The sequence below is a fragment of the Rhinopithecus bieti genome, unplaced genomic scaffold (assembly GCF_001698545.2).
Source record: "Rhinopithecus bieti isolate Rb0 unplaced genomic scaffold, ASM169854v2 scaffold_37314, whole genome shotgun sequence".
In the NCBI taxonomy this organism is placed as follows: Eukaryota; Metazoa; Chordata; class Mammalia; order Primates; family Cercopithecidae; genus Rhinopithecus; species Rhinopithecus bieti.
In genome coordinates, this window is record NW_016816196.1 from 103,356 (window position 1) to 128,019 (window position 24,664).

Here is a 24,664-nt window from a genome sequence, read left to right on the forward strand (position 1 = left end):
CTGGAGGTCGAGGCTGCAATGAGCCAAGATCACACCACTGTACTCCATCCAGCCTGGGCAGCCGGAGTAAGACTGTATCTCAAACAAACAAACAAACAAAAAACATTAATTGCTGATAAAATCATTAGACAAACAGTTAATAGGGAACAGGACATTCATATGGCGCCAAAGTACCGCCATACTGGTGATTTACCACTTTCTTTCATTTCACAAGAGGAGCAATGTACACTGGAGAACTCAGAAGGTCACTATTTTAATGCAGTGCTCAATTTTAACACTACTAATGCCACGACAACATTGTCTTATAATATGAGGCAACATGACATATGTGATATCACTCAGGATGTATTTTTTCCTTTTGGTCAAAAACATTTAACTTAAATCGGATTAAGTCCTTGGATCTAACTTACAGTCTACACAAAACACAGGGCATGGCAGACAAGCTGGATAAGACCACAGGAAGCAAGCAGCTAAATACAGAAGGTGAGCTATTTTATGAGATAATCCCATTTTATGGCTCGATCCTCTCAAAAAGTCGGTGTTATGAAAAAAGTGACTATTCTATATCAAAAGAGATTTAGGTGAAAAAACGACTCGATGCACTGTAACATTCTAGATTGGATCCTGGCCTGGATAAACATGTGCAAAGGACATTCTTAGAATAATTGGGAAAATTTGACTATGTATTGGTATCAGATGATATCAAGGAATTAATTCATTTATGAAGTGATATTGTTTTCTGAATCCATAGGAAATTTTTTAACAACACCATCCTCAACCTCTGTTGGAAATCATAAGCTAAATGGGCAGAAGCAGTGAATATGGCTATCAAAAGTGTGGTGAATAGAAAGTAGTTGTCCCTCTTTGTATAATTCATCACATATTTCTAGGGCTCCGTTGGCCTCTTGGAAGCATAACTGAAGTCTCAAACAGATTGCCTCCAGGGCTCAACTGCTCCACTGAAGTCAGTTCACTGAACTGTGGGTTCTAGGGGAGATGGAAACTCTCAGTCACCGTTGAGAACCCTTCTGCTGGGCATCTGTCCTGAAAAGGCCCCCAGACAAAACTCACATCTAATTCCCTCTTCTTAAACCTGCATCCCAGTGTGAGCGGATGAGGGGTAAGGTGAAGGCTGGCTCCTGAGTAGCTGGCTGCTGAGAATACTCAGCATCTCCCTTCTTCTGCAGCAGAGATCCATGCGGCCAGCTGGCTCGGTCACGCTGTGCTGGTGGCACTAGGTGAAGTCACCGTGGTCCAGGGACTGGGCCTCAGCTTCACAGGCTCCAAAATTCAATTTGTCAGTTCATTGAGGGATGATGATTTTGGGGAGAGCTGAGTTGCAATAACCAACCTCAAAAGAGTCATATTTGAAATGTAGAATATACCAGTGTGATTTTACAATGAACGGTATGATCCGGACTATACTTTTCCTCTCACTGGTTGGCTGATACACTCTGGAGACTAAATTACATGTTACAATTAAAGCAAAATAAGCAGGGTGGTCTTTGAGGATGTATCTGATCAGTCAAGCTTGTCTAGTAACTGGCCTTTTTCTATTTTAGGGTTAGAATCAGTACCTTTTTGGTTGGATAGGCGTTGAGACACACTGGCTCCCCTCAGATTCCCCATTTTCTAAACTTTACTTAGTTTCTTTGTGTACTTTTTATTAATTTTGATAAAGCTTTCAAGATTATCTTTTATAAATTTTAAGTTAGAACAGCTTGGAGACAAACTGAGAAATCCATTTATTTGTTCACACTTGAAAGCATACTCCAATTTCAAAATAGCAAATTCAACGTTGGTTGATTTTTGTTAGCTTCCCATTGTCTCCAAATTTCAGAGAATTTCTCCTGGTAAATTTGTGTCTCATTTGGTAGCCCCAAAAGAAAGGCTAATGAGCATAACCAAGTAATTTGTTTCTACTTCTTTGATAACTTTGAACGAAAACCAAAGAGCTCTTGGCTGGGCGGCATGGTGACTCAGGCCTATAATCCCAACACTTTGGGAGGCTGAGGCCGGAAGATTCCTTGAATCCAAGAGTTAGAGATCAGCCTGGGGAAGATGGTGAAACCCTGTCTCTACGAAAAATACAAAAACTAGCCAGACAGGGTGGCATGCCCTTGTAGTCCCAGCTACTCAGGAAGCTGGGGTGGGGTGGGAGGATCATCTGGGCCTGGGAGGTCGAGGCTGCAGTGAGCTGTGATTGTGCCACTGCACTCCAGCTTCCCCACCAAAAAAAAAATCAAAGAGCTCCTAATAAGAGAAGGCCAATTTCTTATTCCCAAGAAGCAGTAGTAAAACCACTCTGCAGAAGATATGATCAGACCAGAATTATTCCTATTTTTGAGACAGGGTCTAACGCTGTCACTCAGGATGGAGTACAGTGGTGAGATCATGGCTCACTGCAGCCTCAACTTCTCAGGCTCAGGTGATCCTCATATCTCAGCCTCCTGAGACCAGGATACTTTTTTTTTTTTTTTTTTTTGAGACAGAGTATCACACTGTCACCCAGGCTGGAGTGCAGTGGCACGATCTCAGCTCACTGCAACATCCGCCCTCCAGGTTCAAGCAATTCTCCTGCCTCAGTCTCCCAAGTAGCTGGGATTACAAGTGCCCACCATCATGCCTGGCTAATTTTTTGTATTTTTAGTAGAGACAGGGTTTCACTATGTTGGCCAGGCTGGTCTCTAATGCCTGACCTTGTGATCCACCCGCCTCAGCCTCCCAAAGTGCTGGGATTACAGGCGTGAGCCACGGCGCCTGGCCGAGACCAGGACACTTTTAAACAGTAGGGCCCCCAAGAATCTTGAGAGAGGCAGGTTTCAGATAAACAAGTCATATAACCTCCTTTATGGAAGTTATTACCATAAGAGATAATAGAAAGCATACACATCTTCAGAAACGGTTTTAGTAAATTCAGATTATGAAGGTATATTAAGACATTTAAGGAATGACATCAGAGAAGAGAACACTGTCCATTATTAATGATGCAGTGCTGACTTAAGTGCCAACAGGATTTTCATATGAACTTGGCATAGTCTTGAACCCCAACTGGCAACTCAAGCATTCTTACTTAGTTTTTATATGGAATTTGAACATTCCAAAGACTAAGGGTATAAATGCGGAAGAACACCCAGATATTAATCCCCCAACATTGTCACTGTGTATCACTCCTTCCCTGATTTGCGTCAGTTGGGTATTATTGCATTTTTTTCTTACTTTATGTAGTTATTTAAATAGCTTCGAAGACACAGAGGATTGGAAGGTAACAAATGTCTTAAGAAAAATACAAACTATCTATTGCATTATTGTGTGTCATTGTGGGTTAAGTTAAAAGGCACCCCAAAATGTGTAAATTAATGCACATTTTATTACAAAAACCAGAAAGCTAGGATTTATAGAACACTTTTGTTTCCTATTCACTGCCAGCACCACCACCACAAATAAGCTTTTGTCAAGTACCTACAAAATCTCCAAGGGCTGTATTCTGATTTTCATGCTTTTGAATGTTCCCTCTTCTCTTGTTCACCTGGTCATTGCATTCTCACCCTTTAGCACAGGTGTCAGCTCCTCTGAAAAGCCTTTCCTGCATCAACTCCCCCATTTACTTCCACTCTAGGAAGAATTGGGGGCTGCCTGCTGTATTTACACAATATATTGAGCATAACCACACTGAAAATTGATTTGCAACTGATTTATCTGGTGCTACTTTCTGACCATCTAAAAGTGTCTGCAAATCACCTACTGAAAGCATCCTGTATAAAATTTTCCAAGGGAGGACAGCAAACCAGAGCAAGTACCACAAGCCACTTGGCTTTTGAGATATCAGAGCTCTAGGTATTGCTGTGCTCATTAGCTTTGTATTTTATTTTTTAGCTGATGAAAATGCTCCAAATTCCCAAGTTGTCTGAATATTCACCAGTCACTAATCAATGAAAATGTAGTAATATCTGCCTTTCACCCAAAGTAAATGACTAAAAGAACTGATGGCAAAATGTTGCTCCTTTTCCCATTTTCTGATCAAAATTATTTTGTATGATTAAAATAATACATATTTATTGTTGTACTGTATAAAATACAGATATTCTATGAGAAGAAAATAGGCCGGGCGCGGTGGCTCAAGCCTGCAATCCCAGCACTTTGGGAGGCCGAGACGGGCGGATCACAAGGTCAGGAGATTGAGACCATCCTGGCTAACACAGTGAAACCCCATCTCTACTAAAAAATACAAAAAACTAGCCGGGCGAGGTGGCAGGCGCCTGTAGTCCCAGCTACTCGGGAGGCTGAGGCAGGAGAATGGCATAAACCTGGGAGGCGGAGCTTGCAGTGAGCCAAGATCCGGCCACCTCAAAAAAAAAAAAGCTCATCATATTTGTCATTTTAACCTACCTTTTATCATTATGAGCATCTTTCCACATATTTGTATATAACACACATACATGCACAGGTACATGTATCATATTTATAGCTATATAGTATTCTATTGGGTGATTATCAAGATTTAACTGATCTCTTATGCTTGGATAGTTGTTTATAAATTTTTCACATTATAAGCAATGGATCATTCAATATTTGGTGCCAGAGTTAGGAGTGCTCATCCAGTTATCCCCCTAGGATAAATCTTATATATAAAGCTGTCAGGTCAAAGGGTGAGAAACTTTTTTTTCTATTTTAAAGTTTTGAAATTATGTCATCAAGTTCTCTAAAAGCAACAAAATTAACACTCCTATCCACAAAAGTATGAAAGGGCCCATTTCCTGTCACATTGCCAGCGCTGGGAATAATCTGTCTTTTAAATCTTTGCTTATCTCTGCAAAGTATGCCTCGTTATTCTTTTAATTGATATTTCTTGATTTCTAAAGAGGAAAAACATTATTCCTGGGCTTTAATGTGTGGTATGAAGGAAATACAAAGAGCATAGGAAAGGAGAAACAGTAACAGTACAAAATAAGATCACCATTATTGCAGGAAAACAAGGGAAACAAGAAGGAATAAGCTTCACAGCTTTTGTATTACTTTTTTCTCATTAGGTTTGGATGCCCAGTAACTTTTAGAACAATTCTGAATGCATGCACTGCATCCCACCCCAATCATTACTGAATGAGTTGAATATGCAAGTTACATCTAAATATATGGATATTTGCTTCCTCTAAAACACACAATTATTTTAAGTTTTAGAACATGACTCAAGGACAAATTCATCAGAAGGGCTCAAAAAGGCTGATGACTGTCTCATAATGTCATTGCTCTAAGTTAGCAGTAGTTAGATTTATGCACTTATGCTAATTTCTCAAATCCCACTGAGCCCTTTAAATGTGATCATATTTGTTTGCCTCATTGCTTTTCCCCAACCGTGAGCCCATACAGTCTTAATTTGCCAGTCCTTGCATTCTCATTTATTTTCTTTTCCCTCCTTCACTACTTTACTGCAGGCAGCTGTCACTGTGTAAAAGTCTAAGGTAGGAGCAGAAGGCTTTTCTTCCTTCTGCTGAGAATGCTTGCTTTATTGGAAAAAAGAACACTCAACTGACAGCTGCCCATAAAGCTTATTTCAGTTCTTTGTCAGCAACCAAGGGAGCTGAGAGGAAGTTCAGGGATAAAACAAAAGATGTAGTAGTGGAGAGGGGCACTGTGATCTGAAGGGATGCAGAGCCATGGGCCGAGGGCCACAGCATGGCTGCAACAGCTGAGCTGCTAGGCGCGGTGGCTCAAGCCTGTAATCCCAGCACTTTGGGAGGCCGAGACGGGCGGATCACGAGGTCAGGAGATCGAGACCATCCTGGCGAACATGGTGAAACCCCGTCTCTACTAAAAAAAAAAAAAATACAAAAAAACTAGCCAGGCGAGATGGCGGGCGCCTGTAGTCCCTGCTACTGGGGCGGCTGAGGCAGGAGAATGGCGTGAACCCGGGAGGCGGAGCTTGCAGTGAGCAGAGATCCGGCCTCCGCACTCCAGCCTGGGCGACAGAGCGAGACTCCGTCTCAAAAAAAAAAAAAAGAACAGCTGAGCTTTATGCGGGCTCAGGTGGAATTTGTGGTGTGGCCTGGGTGATGGTGATGGAAGCAGCTTCTTTTCTGTCAGGCACTGTGCTGAGGACTTGGCTGGACTATCCATTTCAACCCATGCCAGTGCTAGCAGCATAAGTCCCCCAGTGTTCCCAATTCGCAGACCAGGAAACCCACGCTTGGGCTATTTGAGTAACCTAGGTCATAACCAGATACAAATCCTGATCTGGCTGAACTGGAGCCCATCCTCTCAGCCTCAGCAGCATTTTGTTACTGGACTCTTCCAGATAGTCACACCATTCTAGTAAGGATCTTAATGAATGATACCTTGGGCTACTAACACTCAGTTCTAGACAATTTGCTGGAAGGCAGATTAAATGAAGCCCAGTGATACCTGGAGGTATAACCCCCCGCCTGATTTTCTATTTGTCTTGCGTCTATGGACTATTACTAAGATTATACACATCTTACCACACTGAAGGCTCTCATCTGGTGGCAAGTCTCCTTGAGATTTTGCATAAGAACAATGTGTATGACATGTGCAATATAAGGTCTTCTATAGGCTCCCAGACATCAGTCATTCAGCTCCCAAGTCTTTACTGAACACCTTTAAATTTGTCTCCTACTATTGTGTAAGTATTGGGGATACAGCAGAGGAGATCCAACAATCCTCTGCTCATGAACCTACATTCAAGTGGCAGACACAAACTGAAACAAAAAAAGTAACTATGTAGCATATTAAATACGAGTAAGTGCCAAAGAGGACAATTAAAGCAGGGAAGGGGGATAGAAAGTACTGGAGGCAGGGTCTGCAATTTTAGATTGAATGGCTACAGAAAGTGACATTTGAATAAAGACCTTAATAAATAAGTAGGAACTGATATCCCTGAATATGGTTTCAAAAGCCCTTAATGGGCAAAAAACACTATGTCATGGCATGTAGAGGTCAGAGGAATGCTAGAAACATTTGGTAGATTTAGCAATATATTTCATGATATACAGTCAGGCTATATGCATACATATTCATGATACATTAGTTCTAAAACACTTGAACTGGAGTTGCCAGATAAAATACAGGACACCTAGCTGGGTGTGGTGGCTCATGCCTGTACTCCTAGCACTTTGGGAGGCCACGATGAGAGGAGTGCTTACGCTCAAAAGTTTAAGGCCAACCTGGGCAACATAGTGAGACCTTGTTTCTACAAAAAAATTTATTCAGGCGTGTTGGTGCACATCTGTAGTCCCAGCTACTTAGGTGGCTAAAATGGCAGGATCACTTAAGCCCAGAAGGTTGAGGTTACAGTAAGCCAAGATCATGCCATTGCACTCCAGCCTGGGTGACAGAGTAAGGTCCTGTCTCAACAAACAAACAAACAAACAAAGAAACAAAAAACAGGACACCCAGTTGAATTTGAACTCCAGACTAACAACAAACATATCTTAGAGATACTGTGGGTTTTGTTCTAGACTTCTTCAATAAAGCAAATATCGCAATAAAGTGAGTCACACACATTTTTTGGTTTCCCAGTGCATATAAAGTTATTTTTACACTATTATCTATTAAATGTGCAATAGCCTTATGTCTAAAAGATGTACTTACCTTAATTTCAAAATATGACTAAAAAATTCTGACACAGAGATATGAAGTAAGCACATGCTGGTGGAAAAACGGCACAAAGAGACTTGCTTAACACAGCGTGGGACAAACCTTCAGTTCATAAAAAACACAGTATCTGTGAAGTGTAACGAAGCAAAAGGGAATAAAACAAGGTGTGTTTGTAATGATTTAGTGTAAGTATTTTCAAATACTTTTGGGACATACTCATACAAAAAAGATTATTTGTTGTTTATGGAAAATTCAAATCTAAGTGGGTATCTTGCATTTTTATTTGCCAAATATGGCAACTCTAACTTGGGCAAATCACCTCTCCACTTCTTCATCAGCAAAATATAAATAAAAACTCTTGCCTGAGCTAAGGAAAAAATGATTACATTTGTTCTCCTGGGCAGAACAAAATAAAAACACAAGACAAGATTTTAAAATAATTAGAGATGCATATATAGTCAGAAGTTAGAAATAAAACATATACTTAATAATGTGGTTACTTATTGTTTATGATTTTGCACGTCTGAAAGACAAATCCGTAAACATGGAAACTTCAAGGGAGAATAATAATGATGAGGTATCTGTGTGGCTGCCTTTCTAGAATCTGCACTTTTCCTCTGGGTGGGGTCTTAAGGTAACTTGTGGGTTAAGCTACTTTTGAGTTACAGCTCTAGCACTTTAAGATTGAATTAGGCCAAGGCATAGACTTGTGGAGAAAAAGGAAACTTCAGAGACCATTTATTATACCCTTTTCATGCTGTAACTGGGGGATGTTCTTTTCACCACTGCACTACCCCCGCCCACCCCCACAAAAGATAATATTTAACCCAGTTTTCCTCTGTTAATTCTGAAAGCAGTACTTAGTTCAGGGAAGGAGAAGTAAGAAGTGCTGAAATGAAATGCATGACGCACATGACACTAAATGATGGGGCCCAAGGACAGGTGAGGGAGGGGGCGTAAGAGAAGGGAAGGACATTTTCAGGAACTTTTACAAACGAAAAGCCTAAACGGTGGTGACTAGTCAGCAATGTCACAGCAGAGAAGCTTGAGGACCATCACTAAGCAGGGCAATGGTGACGTGGAATAGACTTTTAGGTGTGAATGGAGAGGGATCAGGAGTCTAAAGAAAAAGTGGCTGATGAACTGCCCTGTCTAAAGGGCAAGAAGTGGCATTGACTTGTTTTTTTATTGCAACTTTTTATTCTGATTTAATCATATTAATATAAAAGATGCAAGAATAGTATAAGGAATCCTATGTATTCCTCAACAGACTTACAAATTTGCTTTGTCCTCTCTCTCTCTCTCTGTACTGATACATAGATACACACACATGCATAATTTTTTTCTGAACCATTTGAGAGTCAGTTGCAAACCTGATACTTTTTTTTTTTTTTTTTTGAAACAGAGTTTCACGGCCGGGCGCGGTGGCTCAAGCCTGTAATCCCAGCACTTTGGGAGGCCGAGACGGGCGGATCACGAGGTCAGGAGATCGAGACCATCCTGGCTAACACGGTGTAACCCCGTCTCTACCAAAAAATACAAAAAACTAGCCGGGCAAGGTGGCGGTCCCTTGTAGTCCCAGCTGAGTCAGAAGAATGGCGTGAACCCGGGAGGCGGAGCTTGCAGTGAGCTGAGATCCCGCCACTGCACTCCAGCCTGGGCGACAGAGTGAGACTCAAAATTTTGAAACAGTTTCACTCTTCTTGCCCATGCTGGAGTGCAACAGCGCAATCTTGGCTTACCACAACCTCCACCTCCCAGGTTCGAGTGATTCTCCTGCCTCAGCCTCCCGAGTAGCTGGGATTACAGGCACCCGCCACGATGCCCAACTAATTTTTTTGTAGTTTTAGTAGAGATGGGGTTTCACCATGTTGGTCAGGCTGGTCTCGAACTCCCGACCCCAGGTGATCCGCCCACCTTGGCCTCCCAAAGTGCTGGGATTACAGGCATGAGCCACTGTGCTCAGCCTACTTGATACTCTTTTATCCCTAAATAATTCAGTGTGTGTGTTTTTAAAAGGAAGGGCATTTTCTTATATGATCAGAATACAATGATCAAAATCAGGAATTTAATATTAATATGACACTATTTTCCAATCTACAGATTGCATTCAGTTTTCCAAATGTTTCAGTGGTGACTTCTATAGCAAAAGAAATTCCTAGATCATCTGTTGCATTCAGAGGTAATGTTCTTTTAGTTCCCTTTCATCTGGAATAGTTTCTCAGTCTTCTGTCATGTTTCATTTTGGAACCTACAGGCTGGTAGGCCGGTCATTTTGTAAAGGCTCCCTTTGTTTGGACTTGTCTGCTGTTTCCTCATGATTAAATTCAGGTTATGCACATTTGGCAAGAAATTCACAAAAGTTATGTTGTCTTCTTCTCAATGCATCATATCAGGAAGCACATACTGTCAGTTTGTTCAGTTATTGGTGATGCTAACTTTCATCACTTGGTTAAGGTGGTTTCTGTCAGATTTCTTCACTGTCCTTTTGTAATTAATAAGTTTCTTATGGGGATTTACTCTGAGACTATGCAAATAGCTTATTACTCCTCAAACTTTCACATAGTAGTGTTGGCATCCATTCGTAATTATTGCCTGAAACAATTATTATTTTTGTAGTTGCCAAATGATGATTTTCTGTTTTCTTAATTTCATCTACCTTTATTATTTCATATTTTACTGTAAGGAAGAGCTCAGCCTCTTCCCTTCCTTCCTTCCTTCCCTCCATCCATTTATCCATCCATCCATCCATGTGGACTCATGATACCTTATTTTATTCAATGGATTATACTCTTTAGTCATCATTTACTTTGATACTCATATAGTCATATAGTTTGGCACTGGATGATTTTAAAGGGTTGGGAGTAACAGACTTCAAAATGAGCACTTTAGAAAAAAATGCATAATACTAAGGATGACTTAAAGTGGATGCCTCAGAGATAACAACAACTCGTCTAATCATGACGATTTGGGAGTGCTTTTTATACATCAGATGAGATACTACATACTTTGTATATGCTACCTCATTCAACTTTCATGGCTTGGTGAGGTAGATATTGTGCTATTTGATCTTCCATTTAAAGATGAGGAAACTGAAGCCTTGAGAAAATAAGTGGGTTTATAAAGTTCTAACCCTGTAGTAGCAGGTCTAGTGGACTCTAGGGCCCTTGTTGTCAACCACAAGACAATCCTACAAGTAGGTGTGGGAAACCCCCAGGAAAGAATAAGACTTTAAAAGCAGGGTTACACTATTCCTGAGGGTAGCTAGACACTTGTTCCAGGACCTACAGAGAGATCTGAACTTTTTGCATTTTTACAAATGGGGCATTTGGAAACTGTCTACATGTCTGTCATCACTTCAGGTACTTCCCTAACCTGCTTTGTGGAAACCATCCTACTCTGCCTGCAATCCAGTGAGGAAAGCATAAAGAAAGAGATCATCTGGGTCAATGTCAGCAGACACAGATCCAGAAAGGCATGACTTGGTTGTGACTCCCAGGGAAACATTCCTGTGGGTCAAGAGAAGACAATGAAAGCCATGTTGGGGTGGAGGAGAGGGAGGGGGAGAGGACTAAGGGAACACTAGAGCAGAGAAATTCACTATTTATGCAATTCTTTAGAACCCAGGTGAAGACAAGGCTGTGGCTTCCACTGTTTGCCCTCCCTTCAGGCTAATATACTAAATCTTTCTTCTGGCAACAATGCCCCTTCCACCTTCACTACACCACCACTTTTAAAATGAAGTTTCAGATTCTGAAAATGAGCTTAGGTGAAAGGATGCTTCATGCTAGTAAAATAATTTAAACAACTGCCCTCCCTTGGAGAGAAAAGCACAGTTGGATTTGAGAATAACATCCTTGCTCTCCCAGGAGGAACAAACTAAAAATAAAAGTCAACAAGGTGCTTCCTGCCAGTCAGTAAATCCAATAAGCAAAGACCATGCCTCAACCTGGCGCTGGGTAGTTAACAGCTAGCCTGACTCCCTGCACCCGAGAGCGGCCATGTGGTTCTCAGAGCTAACAGCTGCCAAGCAGAACCCCTCAGATTAACCCATAGGTGGTGTTGAACCACTTCCCATTAAGATATTTGCAAAGCAAACAAAAATGATAGCCCCACTCTGAGTCCTGGGAGCTGGCCAGGAGCGCTGGCTGTTCTTGTTGACACAAAGAGCTCTCCCGGGAGGGTCTGGATCAGAGCGAGGAAGGCCACTCCCACCTGCGTCTCCAGACTGTGTTGATCTTAGGCCATTAGAATTTTGGTATCAGGACTGTTTATTATCTAATTTCCCAAGCACAGCAGTTGCTAGAGCTCTGTTTCACAAGAGCTCTCTATTGCTCTCTGTCTTCCCCACCTACGCCATTCAGATAAAAAGAACAAATTCAACCCTCCTCCTATTTTGTCTACTCATTAAGGAGATAAGTCTGAGAAGTTACTAAGATGCACACAGAGATGTTGTGGCATTACTACTGGTAACAGCTTTTAATGGCAAATACTTACTCATTTCTTCTTAATTTAAAGTGACCAGGGCGATGCTAGTGGAAAATATATTGGCATATTTGTGTTTTATAGTGAGGAACAAGCTGCTATTTAATTCACAAAATATACTTGGAACTGAAACACTACTATGTTTTCCTTGTAATCCAGTGAAGAAAGTGAAGTTAATAAAATTGTGAAAATGTAAAAAGTTACTCTTCTTTCAACCTGCAGGATTATAATCTAGGTTTCTCTATGTGTTGATAATGAAGCACTCTTACATAAATTTCATTTTTACAACATTTTGTTTCCTGTAACATTTTCCACTTGAGTCCATTTTCTTTTCTCAAACTTTTCAAAATAGGCCTAATACGTAAAGGTCTTTTGGGCAGAAACTCATTCTGAGCCTAAATGTAATAAAGGTCTTGATGAGGATACAATGTAGGTAGTAGCAATGTGCTGAATTTCTATGGGTAATACAGGAAGGGGATGAGGGATGGAGAAATGGTTAGGGATCTTATCAGATTTTCTCATTATTTGAAATTGTCTTTTGGATTAGAAAACAGAACTTCAGAGATGTAGATATAAGTAATATAAGGAGAGAGACAAAGAAGAAAGAAAGAAAAGGAAGAAGGAAGGAAGGGAGAGAAGAAGGACAGAAGGGAAGGAAGGAAAGGAGAGATCTAAGGGAGATAGAAATTTCTTCTCTTTTTTTTAACTTTTATTTTAGGTCCAGGAGTACACGCTCCAGTTTGTTATACAGGTTTTGAGTTAGGAAGGTAGATGCATCACAGAAAATGACACGGTGTTAATGGAATCTCCCTTCACTTGTTTAATTAGCATTTTTGACTTTTTGAGAAAGCTATCTCCTTTATCAACAACTAACTAGGATGCTCCAATCAAACTCAAGGTAAATAGGAAGCATTTCTAGAGAACAAAGTAATTAAATTTAGCTTTGGACCTCACAGAAATAAAAACTCAAGGAGCACATACTCATTTATCCATTCATCAATTATTTCATCTCATGCCAGTTATGGCCAAAGATTCAAAATTCTAGATTCTGTGAGTGCTACAGAAATAAGCAACAGGTTCAGCCCTAAAGTTTATTATCTCATGTCGGATACAGTAATAAGAGCTAACATTTTTGTCCACTTAACTACGTACTAGGTAGTCATCTAAACGTTTTCTATGGTTTATTCTCACAATGGCCACATGAGGTAAGTACCATTATTAGAAACACACTTGCCCAAGGTCATTGAGGTTGTTGGACACAAACCTGGGCCAGAACAGAGGCAGTTTGGCTCCCGGGTCTGAAGCTGAATTGTTTCCTCTACCTAGATGGTGCCCTGCACACAGCGGGCAGGAATCAAACTCAGATGCTGGCAGGCGAAGCCATGAATTACGCAGGCGGGTGAGTAGGGATCTGTAAAAGACAGCTCCTGCTCACTTCCAGCAGATTGCTGCCAGATACTCAGGTTTTTCAAGAGCTATCAGAAGTTCAAATTACATGAAATCTTTCTATTTTTATGTGTTAGAATCTAATTTTAAAATTCAAAATACTCAGGCCAAACAAAACATGTCTGTAGACTATATTCTCCCCAAACGCTATGGGTTTACATCTTTTGACCTATAGAACAACAAAACATTTTGTGTACTTTTGAAGACCTCCCATATCTTGGTGCCTTATTCCCTGTAATAGTTCTTCCTGCCTCATACCACCCCCATCCCACCCTTCGCCTTCTTCTCACTGGACCTTTCACTTTCCCAAGAGTGGCTCCTGCATACCCTGCCTCTGGCTATGGACCACTCTGTTTCTCCTGCCTGGGATGCTCTTCTCTTGCCCTTGTCTGCTTGCCACATGAATGAGACCTTGAAGGATGAGTAAAACATCAACAGGTAAAGACAGGACTGGCAAGAGAATTCTATTCAGATGGAATAGCATGAACAGGTATACAGAATATGAAAACAGGACATGTTGAAAACCACCAAACAGTTCCAACTATTTTAAAAGAGGCCTCTGGTCCTTGGAATCTGTTCTTAGAAAGAGACTGCTGGCATTCTTGACATACAGAAATCTTCTAAAAGGATTCTTTGCATAAGGATCACTGATGATTTAGGGTTTGTTGAAATAGTTCAGATAAATATTTATATATGGCCAGAAGCAAGTCCCCAAGGAAAAATATAACTCAAAACAGATTTTTCCTTGAAGCTTTTTTCAGCTGGTTATAAGGTTTCTGCCTTCAAAAAGGTTTTGAAAATACATGTGACCAATTAATATTTTAAAAATCTAGAAAGTCTAAGAAAGCCCTAGCGGCCGGGCGCGGTGGCTCAAGCCTGTAATCCCAGCACTTTGGGAGGCCGAGACGGGCGGATCACGAGGTCAGGAGTTCGAGACCATCCTGGCGAACACGGTGAAACCCCGTCTCTACTAAAAAATACAAAAACTAGCCGGGCGAGGTGGTGGCGCCTGTAGTCCCAGCTACTCGGGAGGCTGAGGCAGGAGAATGGCATAAACCCAGGAGGCAGAGCTTGCAGTGAGCTGAGATCCGGCCACTGCACTCCAGCCTGGGCGACAGAGCGAGACTCCGTCTCAAAAAAAAAAAAAAAAAAAAAAAAAAGAAAGCCCTAGCATCAACTAAGCTCTGAAAGTTATTATTTGAGGGTATGATAATGCCATGCTGGCAATGTTGGTAAGGGTGACTTCTGAACCCAAAGTCAACCTCAGTTTCACACCTGAGATAAGAGCCAGGAATACAAGAAAACAAAATTTGTTTCTAAAGTTAAAGCAGAGAGTGAGCATTGTTCAGTTTCTAAGGTGATGGAAACCTCAATGCTTATTTGTCTATGATTCTAGAGCTAAGTCAAAGTCTTGACCCTTCATATGAGTTTAACTTTATAGAAAACTTTTTCATACTAATATTACTACTATTATTGCTACTACTTCTATCACCACGACCAACAACAGCTTGCCATAATCCCTTATTGAGTATTCATCACACGTCTAGAACTGTGCTAGTTCCTTTGCTTTGATGATCTCCAGTCCTCCCAATTATTCCCTTTTTGCAGTCTAGGATACTGAGGTTCAGAGACAGGAAGGAACTTGTCCAATGTCTCATAGCTTGTTAAGTAGTTGAACTAGGATTCAAACCCAGGTCTGTCACCAAAGCTCATCATTTTTCTACTCAAATGAGATAATACATACAGTATCTACCACATCTTAAGCACTTGATCAAAGAAAGCTACTATTCCTACCACCACTCCTACGTCATGCTGCCATTTTCCCTCTGGTTTCATATGGGGTCCTCCAATGTGTTAGTGCACTAACTTGACCACAGTGGTAGGAAATTTGCCGGAGGATTTGTTCTATTCAACAGTCTTAGAACTGCCATGTATTTCTGCAATGACCCCTCACATACAATGTTTGTCAAGATAAGTGGCAATCTCTACTTCACAGCCCACATGAAAATCTGGCCCACAGTTGGCCCTGCTGACTGGGAGGCTGTTTCTCTGGCTCATCGATTCTGAGGTCAGCCCAATTGGCTCCAAGCCCCAGAGCTGCAAGGATGACACACAGGAGAAATATGCACTCGTTTTCCCCTTGCGAGCTGCCCGTTCTCCTCGAGCTGCCTGAGTCACGGAGGTTCCCATCCCTCTGAGTCTGAATCCTCATTGAAGGGCCCACAACGAAGCAGCTTCACTGGGGGTGTGTTCAAGCCATCTTGTGAAAACACTTGCACCAGCATTATCAATCTCCTGCCTCCTTCATACGGGTTCCTTTTACACAACAACAGGCTAGCTGTGCTAAAGAATGTCACATAAAAGCCTTGTGAGAGCTTTGCCATATGCAGGCCAAATTAAATTAAGGGGCATAATCCTCACCATTGTATTTATCAGCATTAAAATGGGGGATTACCATCATGGGAACAAAGCCCCACAACATAAAAGACTATTTCCATTCTGTCACTCACTGTACACAGTTACAGACTCACATAGGAAGTGAAGCAGAGAAGCATCACCCCAACCACTCACTTCTACTTTCAACCTGAGGTTTCCTTCTCTCCAGCCAAGTTAACCCTGTCCCATCATGCACAGATGGGAGCACCTTTCCCATGAGGCTTTCTCCCAAGAACTGGGTGCTGGAATTTTCTTCATCAATCACAGGGTGACAGTTAAAACAATCAGGATGTATTTCTCAGTGGGTGGTGATTTCAGATTTAAACAATGACAGGTACAGAGACAACGTGGGTAGAGAGAAAAAGTCCTGGACTAATTATTTGGAGCCTGGAGCCATGAGAAGCAGTAGAATGTACCAGTTAAAAAATGCGTGCTCTGGTCAGAAGGCCCATGTTCAAATCCCGATTCTGTCACTTTACTGATTAAGTAACATTGGCAAATTACTTGTAATCTCTCAATGTCAGAGATTATAAAATCTGTACCTTTCCCATAAGGTTGAATAGGATAATGCATGTAAAACACTTAGCACAGGCCAGGCACAGTGGCTCACGCCTATAATCCCAGCACTTTGGGAGGCTGAGGGGGATGGATCCCTAGATGCCTGGAGTTCGAGATCAGCCTAGCCAACATGGTGAAACCCCATCTCCACTAAAAACACAAAAATTAGCCAGGTGTTGTGGCACACACCTGTAATCCCAGCTACTAGGGAGGCTGAGGCAGGAGAATCACTTGAACCCAGAGGGTGGAGGTTGCAGTGAGCTGAGATCCCGCTATTTCACTCCAGCCTGGGCAACAGAGTGAAACTCCATCTCAAAAAACAAAAACAAAACCACTTCGCACAGTGCCCAGGAAGTTGCTAATGAATACCAAATGTTAGCGGTTATTACTGTTGGAGATAGAAGATCTGAATTCAAAACCCAGACCCACCATTTATTCTCTGTGTGACCCTGCATAACCCTGTGATTCCCCAACTAGCTGATGGGGGGCAGGTGCAGGTAGATCTGAAACCAATCCAGCACTGGTCTCTGAGATAATGTTTATGAGCTATTTGCCTTAGCTTTCCCCAGGTTCATCTGTAATATAGAGTGAGTAACACCAACCCAGAAGGCCGGTGTGAGAATTACATGAGATAACATGTGGAGAAAAAAAAACTGGCATGGCAATAAATGTTAACAATAAATCTGAATGATCTCAACACTTCCCTGCAGTTCTTATTTGCAGCAATATTTCTTGACATGTATGGATCTTCCTTATGAACTCTTCCCTCTGATTTTGCCTTCCCTTCATCTTTTCCTGGTACCTGTCTGCTCCCATCGCTGTTTCTCCAGGACTCTTGAGGCAGACTTTGCTGGTTGCTTCCCTCTTCCTTTTTTCTTTGCCTAATCTCTCAACCTCCTTTGCAGCTTTCCTGCAGAACCACCACTGCAAATTCTGGCCAATCATATGCAAGAGAAGTCTCCTGGGTGACTTCTGGGAAAGATTTCCCTCCTAGCAAATGGAGAGAGACTCCTGAGAAGAATCCCCTTTCCATCTGCTTCTTTCTTCCTGCTCCAGACACTGCCATGTGAGGAAGTGATGCTTAGTGTTGCTCCGGCCACCTCGTGGCCGTAAGTGGGGGCATCACTGACATGCCGAGAACAGCAAAGAAAAGAGATGCAAGGGGCCTGTGTCTTGATATTCCTGAATGGCTGACCCGGCCCTGGAACTTCTGTCTTTGGATGTTTTGTCTCGAGGGATCCTTGAATCCATGGGTTGAAGGTCCGTTACTCCCACCGAGAACATCACAAGTGACACAATCCAGCTCTCTTCTTACTCTGCCTACCCCAAACCCTTCCCTACTCCCACCCCACCCTCTGCCCAAGAATTCCTTCCTATCAGCCCTTGTTGATTCACAGAACACTGAGTTGACAAACATAAGGGGGAAAACAGAATCCCAGTCCCTGTATCAGGGATACCCTGGCCCACTGTTTGGTAAGTTATTCGGGTTCCTCTTATTGTTGCCACTACCCAAAGACTCACAGGAAAAACACTTCCCTCATAAAAATCTGAGTGCTGAGAAGTGGCTTTGAAAGTTAGCTCTGTAAACTTATTGAGTAGCTATTGTGTATGCTGGATACAAGAAAGAGTAAGACTCAGTCCTCACTGTTGAGAAGCTAACTTGCTAGCACATGGTCAACCATAACACCAGGCAAAATATAAAGAGCACCAGAGAGACTGATACACCAAAGTGTAGTGTGAGGACCCAGTCTGTGAACTGTTACTAGTCACAGTGACATAAGGAGTTAGTGCCAGAATGTAAATCAATTCATCACCAAGAACAGTGTTTAGTTCAGCTGATATTTTTTAGTAACAAGACTTTCTTAATGAAGAAAGTAGTGAGTTGATTTACATTTGGGCACAAATTCATTAACCTGTTGTGAAACAGCACTTTGAGTAGTACTGTTACAAAAGAGCTACAGCTCAAGGAGCATTAAAAAGAATTAGGTCTTCATGAAGTCACCCAGGAGATTTCTTTTGCATATGATTGGCCAGAATTTGCAATGGTGGTTCTGCAGGAGAGCTGCAAAAGAGGTTGAGAGATTAGGCAAAGAAGAAAGGAAGAGGGAAGCAACTTTTTAGGGAACCTAAAAAGAATTAGGTTCATGGCCGGGCGCGGTGGCTCAAGCCTGTAATCCCAGCACTTTGGGAGGCTGAGACGGGCGGATCACGAGGTCAGGAGATCGAGACCATCCTGGCTAACACGGTGAAACCCCGTCTCTACTAAAAAAATACAAAAATCTAGCCGGGCGAGGGTGGCGGGCGCCTGTGGTCCCAGCTACTTGGGAGGCTGAGGCAGGAGAATGGTGTGAACCCGGGAGGCGGAGCTTGCAGTGAGCTGAGATCCGGCCACTGCACTCCAGCCTGGGCGACAGAGCGAGACTCCGTCTCAAAAAAAAAAAAAAAAAAAAAAAAAGAATTAGGTTCATTACGTCTGATGAACATAAAGCTCTAGCAACTTCAATATATGTCCACTGTGAATTGGGTGTAGGAGTGTGGAGCTCAAAACAGAGACTTGGGACTCGTGCTCACATAGCTGATATGACAATGTGTTTTGACCAAAAGTAAGAGCTGAACAGAAAGGAATGGACAGAGAGAAGAGAGGTAGGTGCGCTGGTAGAACAATAAGAAGTCTGATTCTGGTTAGCCATGAGGTGTATTAGGGACAAAGTGGGGGTGAGCCTGGAGGACAAACTGAAATGAGCTAGAGAGAGGCGTGGAACAGCAGTCTGAGAAGTCGGAACCTCTTTTGGTCTAAAATAGGAAGCCATTAAAGTTCTTTGAACAAGTCAGAATATGTTGTAAGACAATTGATCAGGTGTGAGAAATGAAAGCGGGTCTGTAAAGACAGAAGGAGAAAGGAAAAGAGATAATGGCAGTCCTGGACCAGGAAAGGGTACTTGGAAAATGACTGGAAGTGAGGTTAAGTGAGAGGTAGGGGTCAAGAGCGACAGTGCCAAGTTTGAAGGCCAGGTCACAAGACAGTGTTTATGTCAATCATAGAAATGGGAAGGGCAAGTGGAGGAGGTGCTTTAGGAGGGGCTTTTCTGTTGAAGTCTTGGTGTGTGAATCAGGAATATATGTCCACTGTGTGTTGGGTGTAGGAGTGTGGAGCTCAGAACAGAGACTTGGGACTCGTGCTCACGTAGCTGAGACTTGATACCAGAACACACTGGTGAGAGATGGTATCATCCAGGGGAGGAAAGAAAGGAGATAATCTAAGACTTGGAGAATTGCCTTTATTTTAGTGGTGAGTGGAAGAGAAGAAGGACAGAGCCAGAGAAAACAAAGCAAAATATCTCTGAGGAAGCACCTGAAGAAGGCAATACTACAGATACCCTTGGAAGAGGGCTCTTCAAGGAAAGCACACATGGCCCATAGAACTAAATGCTGCAAAGAGTCTGATGAACATAAAGCTCTAGCAACTGGGAGCTGTGCTTCCCAAGGATAGTTTTAAGGACATTGTAGGGACACAAATCAGATTTCAGGACTAAGGAGAAAGGGGTTGGTTTAGTGAAGAAATGAGGCAGTGAACCTGGATAGCAGTTGGAGGAAGTCTGGTGGTAAAAGTAAAAAGAGGGAAGGACAGGCTAAGGGCCTGTTAGGATGGGGGGAAGGATAACCAAAATGGAAAGTGATAGCAGAGTGTAAAAGATGGGAAAGCAGGAGAGGTGCTAACTGATAGTGGTAGGGCCTGGATGGCAGGAACACAGCACAAGGAAGAGGATCTGGGGTCTGTGAGATGGGAGCAAAGGAAGGAAGGACAGCTGAAGATAAGGAGAGATTCTAAGGTGAAGAGAAGGGCAGTAGAAGAGCTCAGAGCACTGTCCTGATGTTCTCAGTAAAGTCAGACATCAGCTGAGGTTGAGGAAGTCACACTGGGGTTAAAGTCCTTTTCCAAACTGGTTCACTGACTTGCCCAAGGTCAAACAGTTGGAAAATGTTAGCTAGGATCAGAAACTAAGTCTTCCACCCAAGCTCAGTGATCTTTCTACCACATTAGAAATTGTAAACTTTGTAATTCTAATATGAGATATTAGGTCTTTTCCTAAAGTGTCCTTAAATGAGCTATTCTGACTTTTTAGGCAAGTAGCCTAAAGTACTTTACTTTAAAGGCAGCTCAATGACAATTTGAGACCACTGGTGGAGTATTAAGAATTTAATTTATCAAGTCTCAAAATCCTAAGAGATCTCAAAAAATGAAATAAAAAATAATTTTAAGAATTATGTTTAAAATTTTAAATTAAGACTTTCTCTTTTCCAGGTGAAAAGATGCAAAGAAATTTCTAATGACCTGCTTCTTTCTTCAAATCTTTGACTAAAACTTTTAAGGAAGTTCCCCATAATCAATGTGGAAGAAAATAAGAAAGGCGAGTTTCATTCTATTTAGGACTTCCCTTTGCCATGGTCCACTCCTTCCTGTAGCTGTGTCCTCCTCCTGGTGACATATGTGATGGGTTCTGGAAACTTTATCTGAGAGAAGCCAGATTATAAAGGCTTCCCTGAAGAACAGGCCTAGGAGTTGTTTGTGTCTCTAGCTCTTGGTGTCATGTCTGGCCTGGCTGGACTTAAAGTGTCTTGAGCCTACATTTAGCCAGTGTATCGGGCCCTGCAGCTTGAGCGGCTCAGAGGTCACTGAAAAGCAAGCTCTGCTACACTCCTTTTGAATTATCTTTAACTCAAACCTGTGGCTGAACAGGAAATGATACTCCCTTTTTGCTTTAGCTCAAATCTAGGGTTTCTCTTCCTTTTTTTTTTTTTTTTTTTTTTTTAATATAGAGACAGGGTCTAACTATATTTCCTAGGCTGAACTCAAATTCCTGGGCTGAAGTGATACTCCCACCTCAGCCTCCCAATTACCTGGGTCTACAGGCACATACCACCATGCCTGGTTGTAGGTTTCTCAACTGTGGGACTACTGACATTTGAAGCTGGACAATTCTTTGCTGCGGGGAGGGTTTGTCGTACATTGTAGGAGGTTTAGCAGCGCCACGGGCTTCTGCCCATTAGATGCCAGCTGCATAACCCTTCCCTCCAAAGTTGTGACAACCAAGAATGTCTCCAGACATTGCTAAATATCCAGGGGAGGATGTTTAACCTAATGAGGGTAAGTATAGATTTAACCATGAAGAGAACTCAAAAGTAGGGTTGTGTTCAGGTTGNACAGGGTCTAACTATATTTCCTAGGCTGAACTCAAATTCCTGGGCTGAAGTGATACTCCCACCTCAGCCTCCCAATTACCTGGGTCTACAGGCACATACCACCATGCCTGGTTGTAGGTTTCTCAACTGTGGGACTACTGACATTTGAAGCTGGACAATTCTTTGCTGCGGGGAGGGTTTGTCGTACATTGTAGGAGGTTTAGCAGCGCCACGGGCTTCTGCCCATTAGATGCCAGCTGCATAACCCTTCCCTCCAAAGTTGTGACAACCAAGAATGTCTCCAGACATTGCTAAATATCCAGGGGGAGGATGTTTAACCTAATGAGGGTAAGTATAGATTTAACCATGAAGAGAACTCAAAAAGTAGGGTTGTGTTCAGGTTGCTCTGTAGAATAAAGACTTTGCCCGCGACATGGGAGAATCTGATGGAAACACTTTTTTTTTTTTTTTTTTTTTTTTTTGAGATGGAGACTTGCTCTGTCACCCAGGCTGAAGTGCAGTGGCACAATCTTGGCTCACTGTAACCTCCGCCTCTCTGGTTCAAGCGATTCTCCTGCCTCAGCCTCCTGAATAGCTGGGATTACAGATGCATGCCACCATGGCTGGCTAATTTTTGTATTTTTAGTAGAGATGGGGTTTCGCCATGTGGGCCAGGCTAGTCTCGAACTCCTGACCTCAGGTGATCCACCTACCTCAGCCCCCCAAAGTGCTGGGATTACAGGCATGAGCTACCACGCCCAGTCCTGGAAACACTTTTTGGTTCCACTCTCTCCAGTTCACCAAAATACCATAGTGGTAGAAATACTTCTGTTTCATTATCCATTACCATTTCATTATCCATTAGAATGGAGCACCTGAGTTTACAACAGGGAACTCTTACACTCACCCATTTTTCTCTGTGACAGCACGAGAGTTGCTTGAAGTCTGTGCATGACCATTGTTGGATTCTGCTTGTGAACGGTTTCTATGATCTACAGAGCCCCTGAAAACTGAGAGAAAAGAAAGGAGGGCTAAGAATATGGTCAGAGTAGGTAGGGTTAGGTTTTGGTGCCCATCTACACTCTCTGCAGCCCTTCTCTCCCTGCCCTCATCCCACTCCCTGACTTTCTATAGCTTTTTTCTAGGATATGTCATTAAAATTGAGCTCTTCTCCATTCCAGGTCTTGTTCCATGCTTGGTCCCAGTCAGCAAACTGTTTTCATGCTTAAAGGAAAACAAGCTACCTCTCTTTGGCAATAGATATAAAGAGTGAACAGATTAGAAGCCCCAAGGGATTTGGGTCCCAGTAGAAACAGTATACAATAGCTGGAACAACACTGTGCTAAAGTCAGCAGATCAGCTTCTAGGCTGGCTAGGCTGCCTGCTGATGTGGACAGGACAAGGAACAAAATGTGATGATGTGGCTAGGATTAACTGTAAACAGAGAATCATCCCAGGAGTAACCTATTTCAACATTTTGATTGAGGACAGTTTATCGATGAGTTTCTCAAGAAGGAGGGTAACAAATACAATTCTTTCTTCCAGTGACCGTGGCTAATCAATCATGGCCCTCTTTTCTACTGAACTTTAATTCAACCTCGAGTTCCTTCTTAACACTTCGCATCAGTGGTTGTCAAAGTGTGGACCCCCAACAAGTAGCATCAACATCACCTAGAAACTTATTAGAAATGAACGTTCTTGGGCCCAACTTCAGACTTTGTGAATCAGAAACTCTACAGGTAGAGTCTGGCAATCTGTGTTTTTATCAAGCTCTCCAGGTGACCTTGATCCATGTTAAATTTTGAGAGACACTACTTCCAGATCAGTGAGTCTTACTCCTGGCTGTACATTAGAAACACCCAGGAAGATTTTAAACATGCCTAGGACCAGCCCCTAGAGATTCTGACATTGATCTGGGATGGGACCTGCCACGAATTATTAAAAGAGCTCCCTAGACAATTTTAATACGTGGCCAGGGCTGAGAACCACTGTTTCAAGTAGTCACTACCAATCAATCAGGGTTGGAAGAAGACTGCACACCTATTTGCCATGCTTATTTTAGATAACCTAGAACCATCCAAACTGAAATATAACCAACAAAGATAATCTATACATTTGGGAATTGTGACTTACTGTGGAAGACGCATAAATGGTTGACGTTAGGATTACAGAATACATGATAGAAACGGAGTGTAGAAAAATAAATAAAAAGTATAGAAATAAGTTGTTTTTGTGTTGTCTGTTCTGGAAAGAACATGCGCTGATTTTAAATTGTTAGTTTGGCTCCTTAGCATAAATATTTCTTGTCTGGAATAAATGCAATTTTTGAGCTAAGGTGATGGATAAAAAGACTTGTTGTTGCTGTTACTGTTATTATTGCTACAAACACCGAAAGGATAAAGAGAAAAATTTAAGTGAAACATTAATACATTTTTATTATTACACACACACACACACAAAACATTATGGCCAAACAGTGAAACAACAATATTGAAAGAAGGAAAAAATAGAAATCAAGAAAAATAGCCACAGCCTGTCAGAATTTCATTAACTAATTCCCTTCCTCTCCCCCATTGCCTTTTCTCCATTGATAAAATCCTCCAGTTAGAGCACCAGGCAGGATTTCCCCCTCTGGGAGATTCTAAACCACTGTTTGGCCCACACTCACTTGCAATGCTGTGATAAGCAACATAAAAGCAAGAACTGACATAAAAACAAAAGAGGGGAACCCACTTCAGGGATACAAATATCTTTCTGCTTCCCTGTTAAGAAGGAAAAATCACCACAAATAATTTTTAATCTTATTCTCTGGCCCAACTCAGCAGCACTAAGAGCTACCAGTGATCAAAGTCCAAATGATATTGCCCTTGTGGAAAGCTAAGATTGCAAGCTTTTGTCTGTACCTATTTTGAGATCCTCAGTTAAAAAAAAAAAAAAGATTGTAAGG

General features: G+C 42.0%; 1 protein-coding gene across 1 annotated transcript in view; it reads right to left on the reverse strand.

The window, feature by feature from the left end:
- Positions 1-24,664, reverse strand: part of MYO3B (myosin IIIB) — a gene marked incomplete at its 5' end in the record, with an annotated part of 364,721 nt that overhangs the window by 4,403 nt on the left and 335,654 nt on the right. Inside the window, one exon of the mRNA XM_017854464.1 lies at positions 22,625-22,727. Coding sequence (XP_017709953.1) covers positions 22,625-22,727 — 103 coding nt within the window. The remainder of the gene's footprint in view (positions 1-22,624; positions 22,728-24,664) is intronic.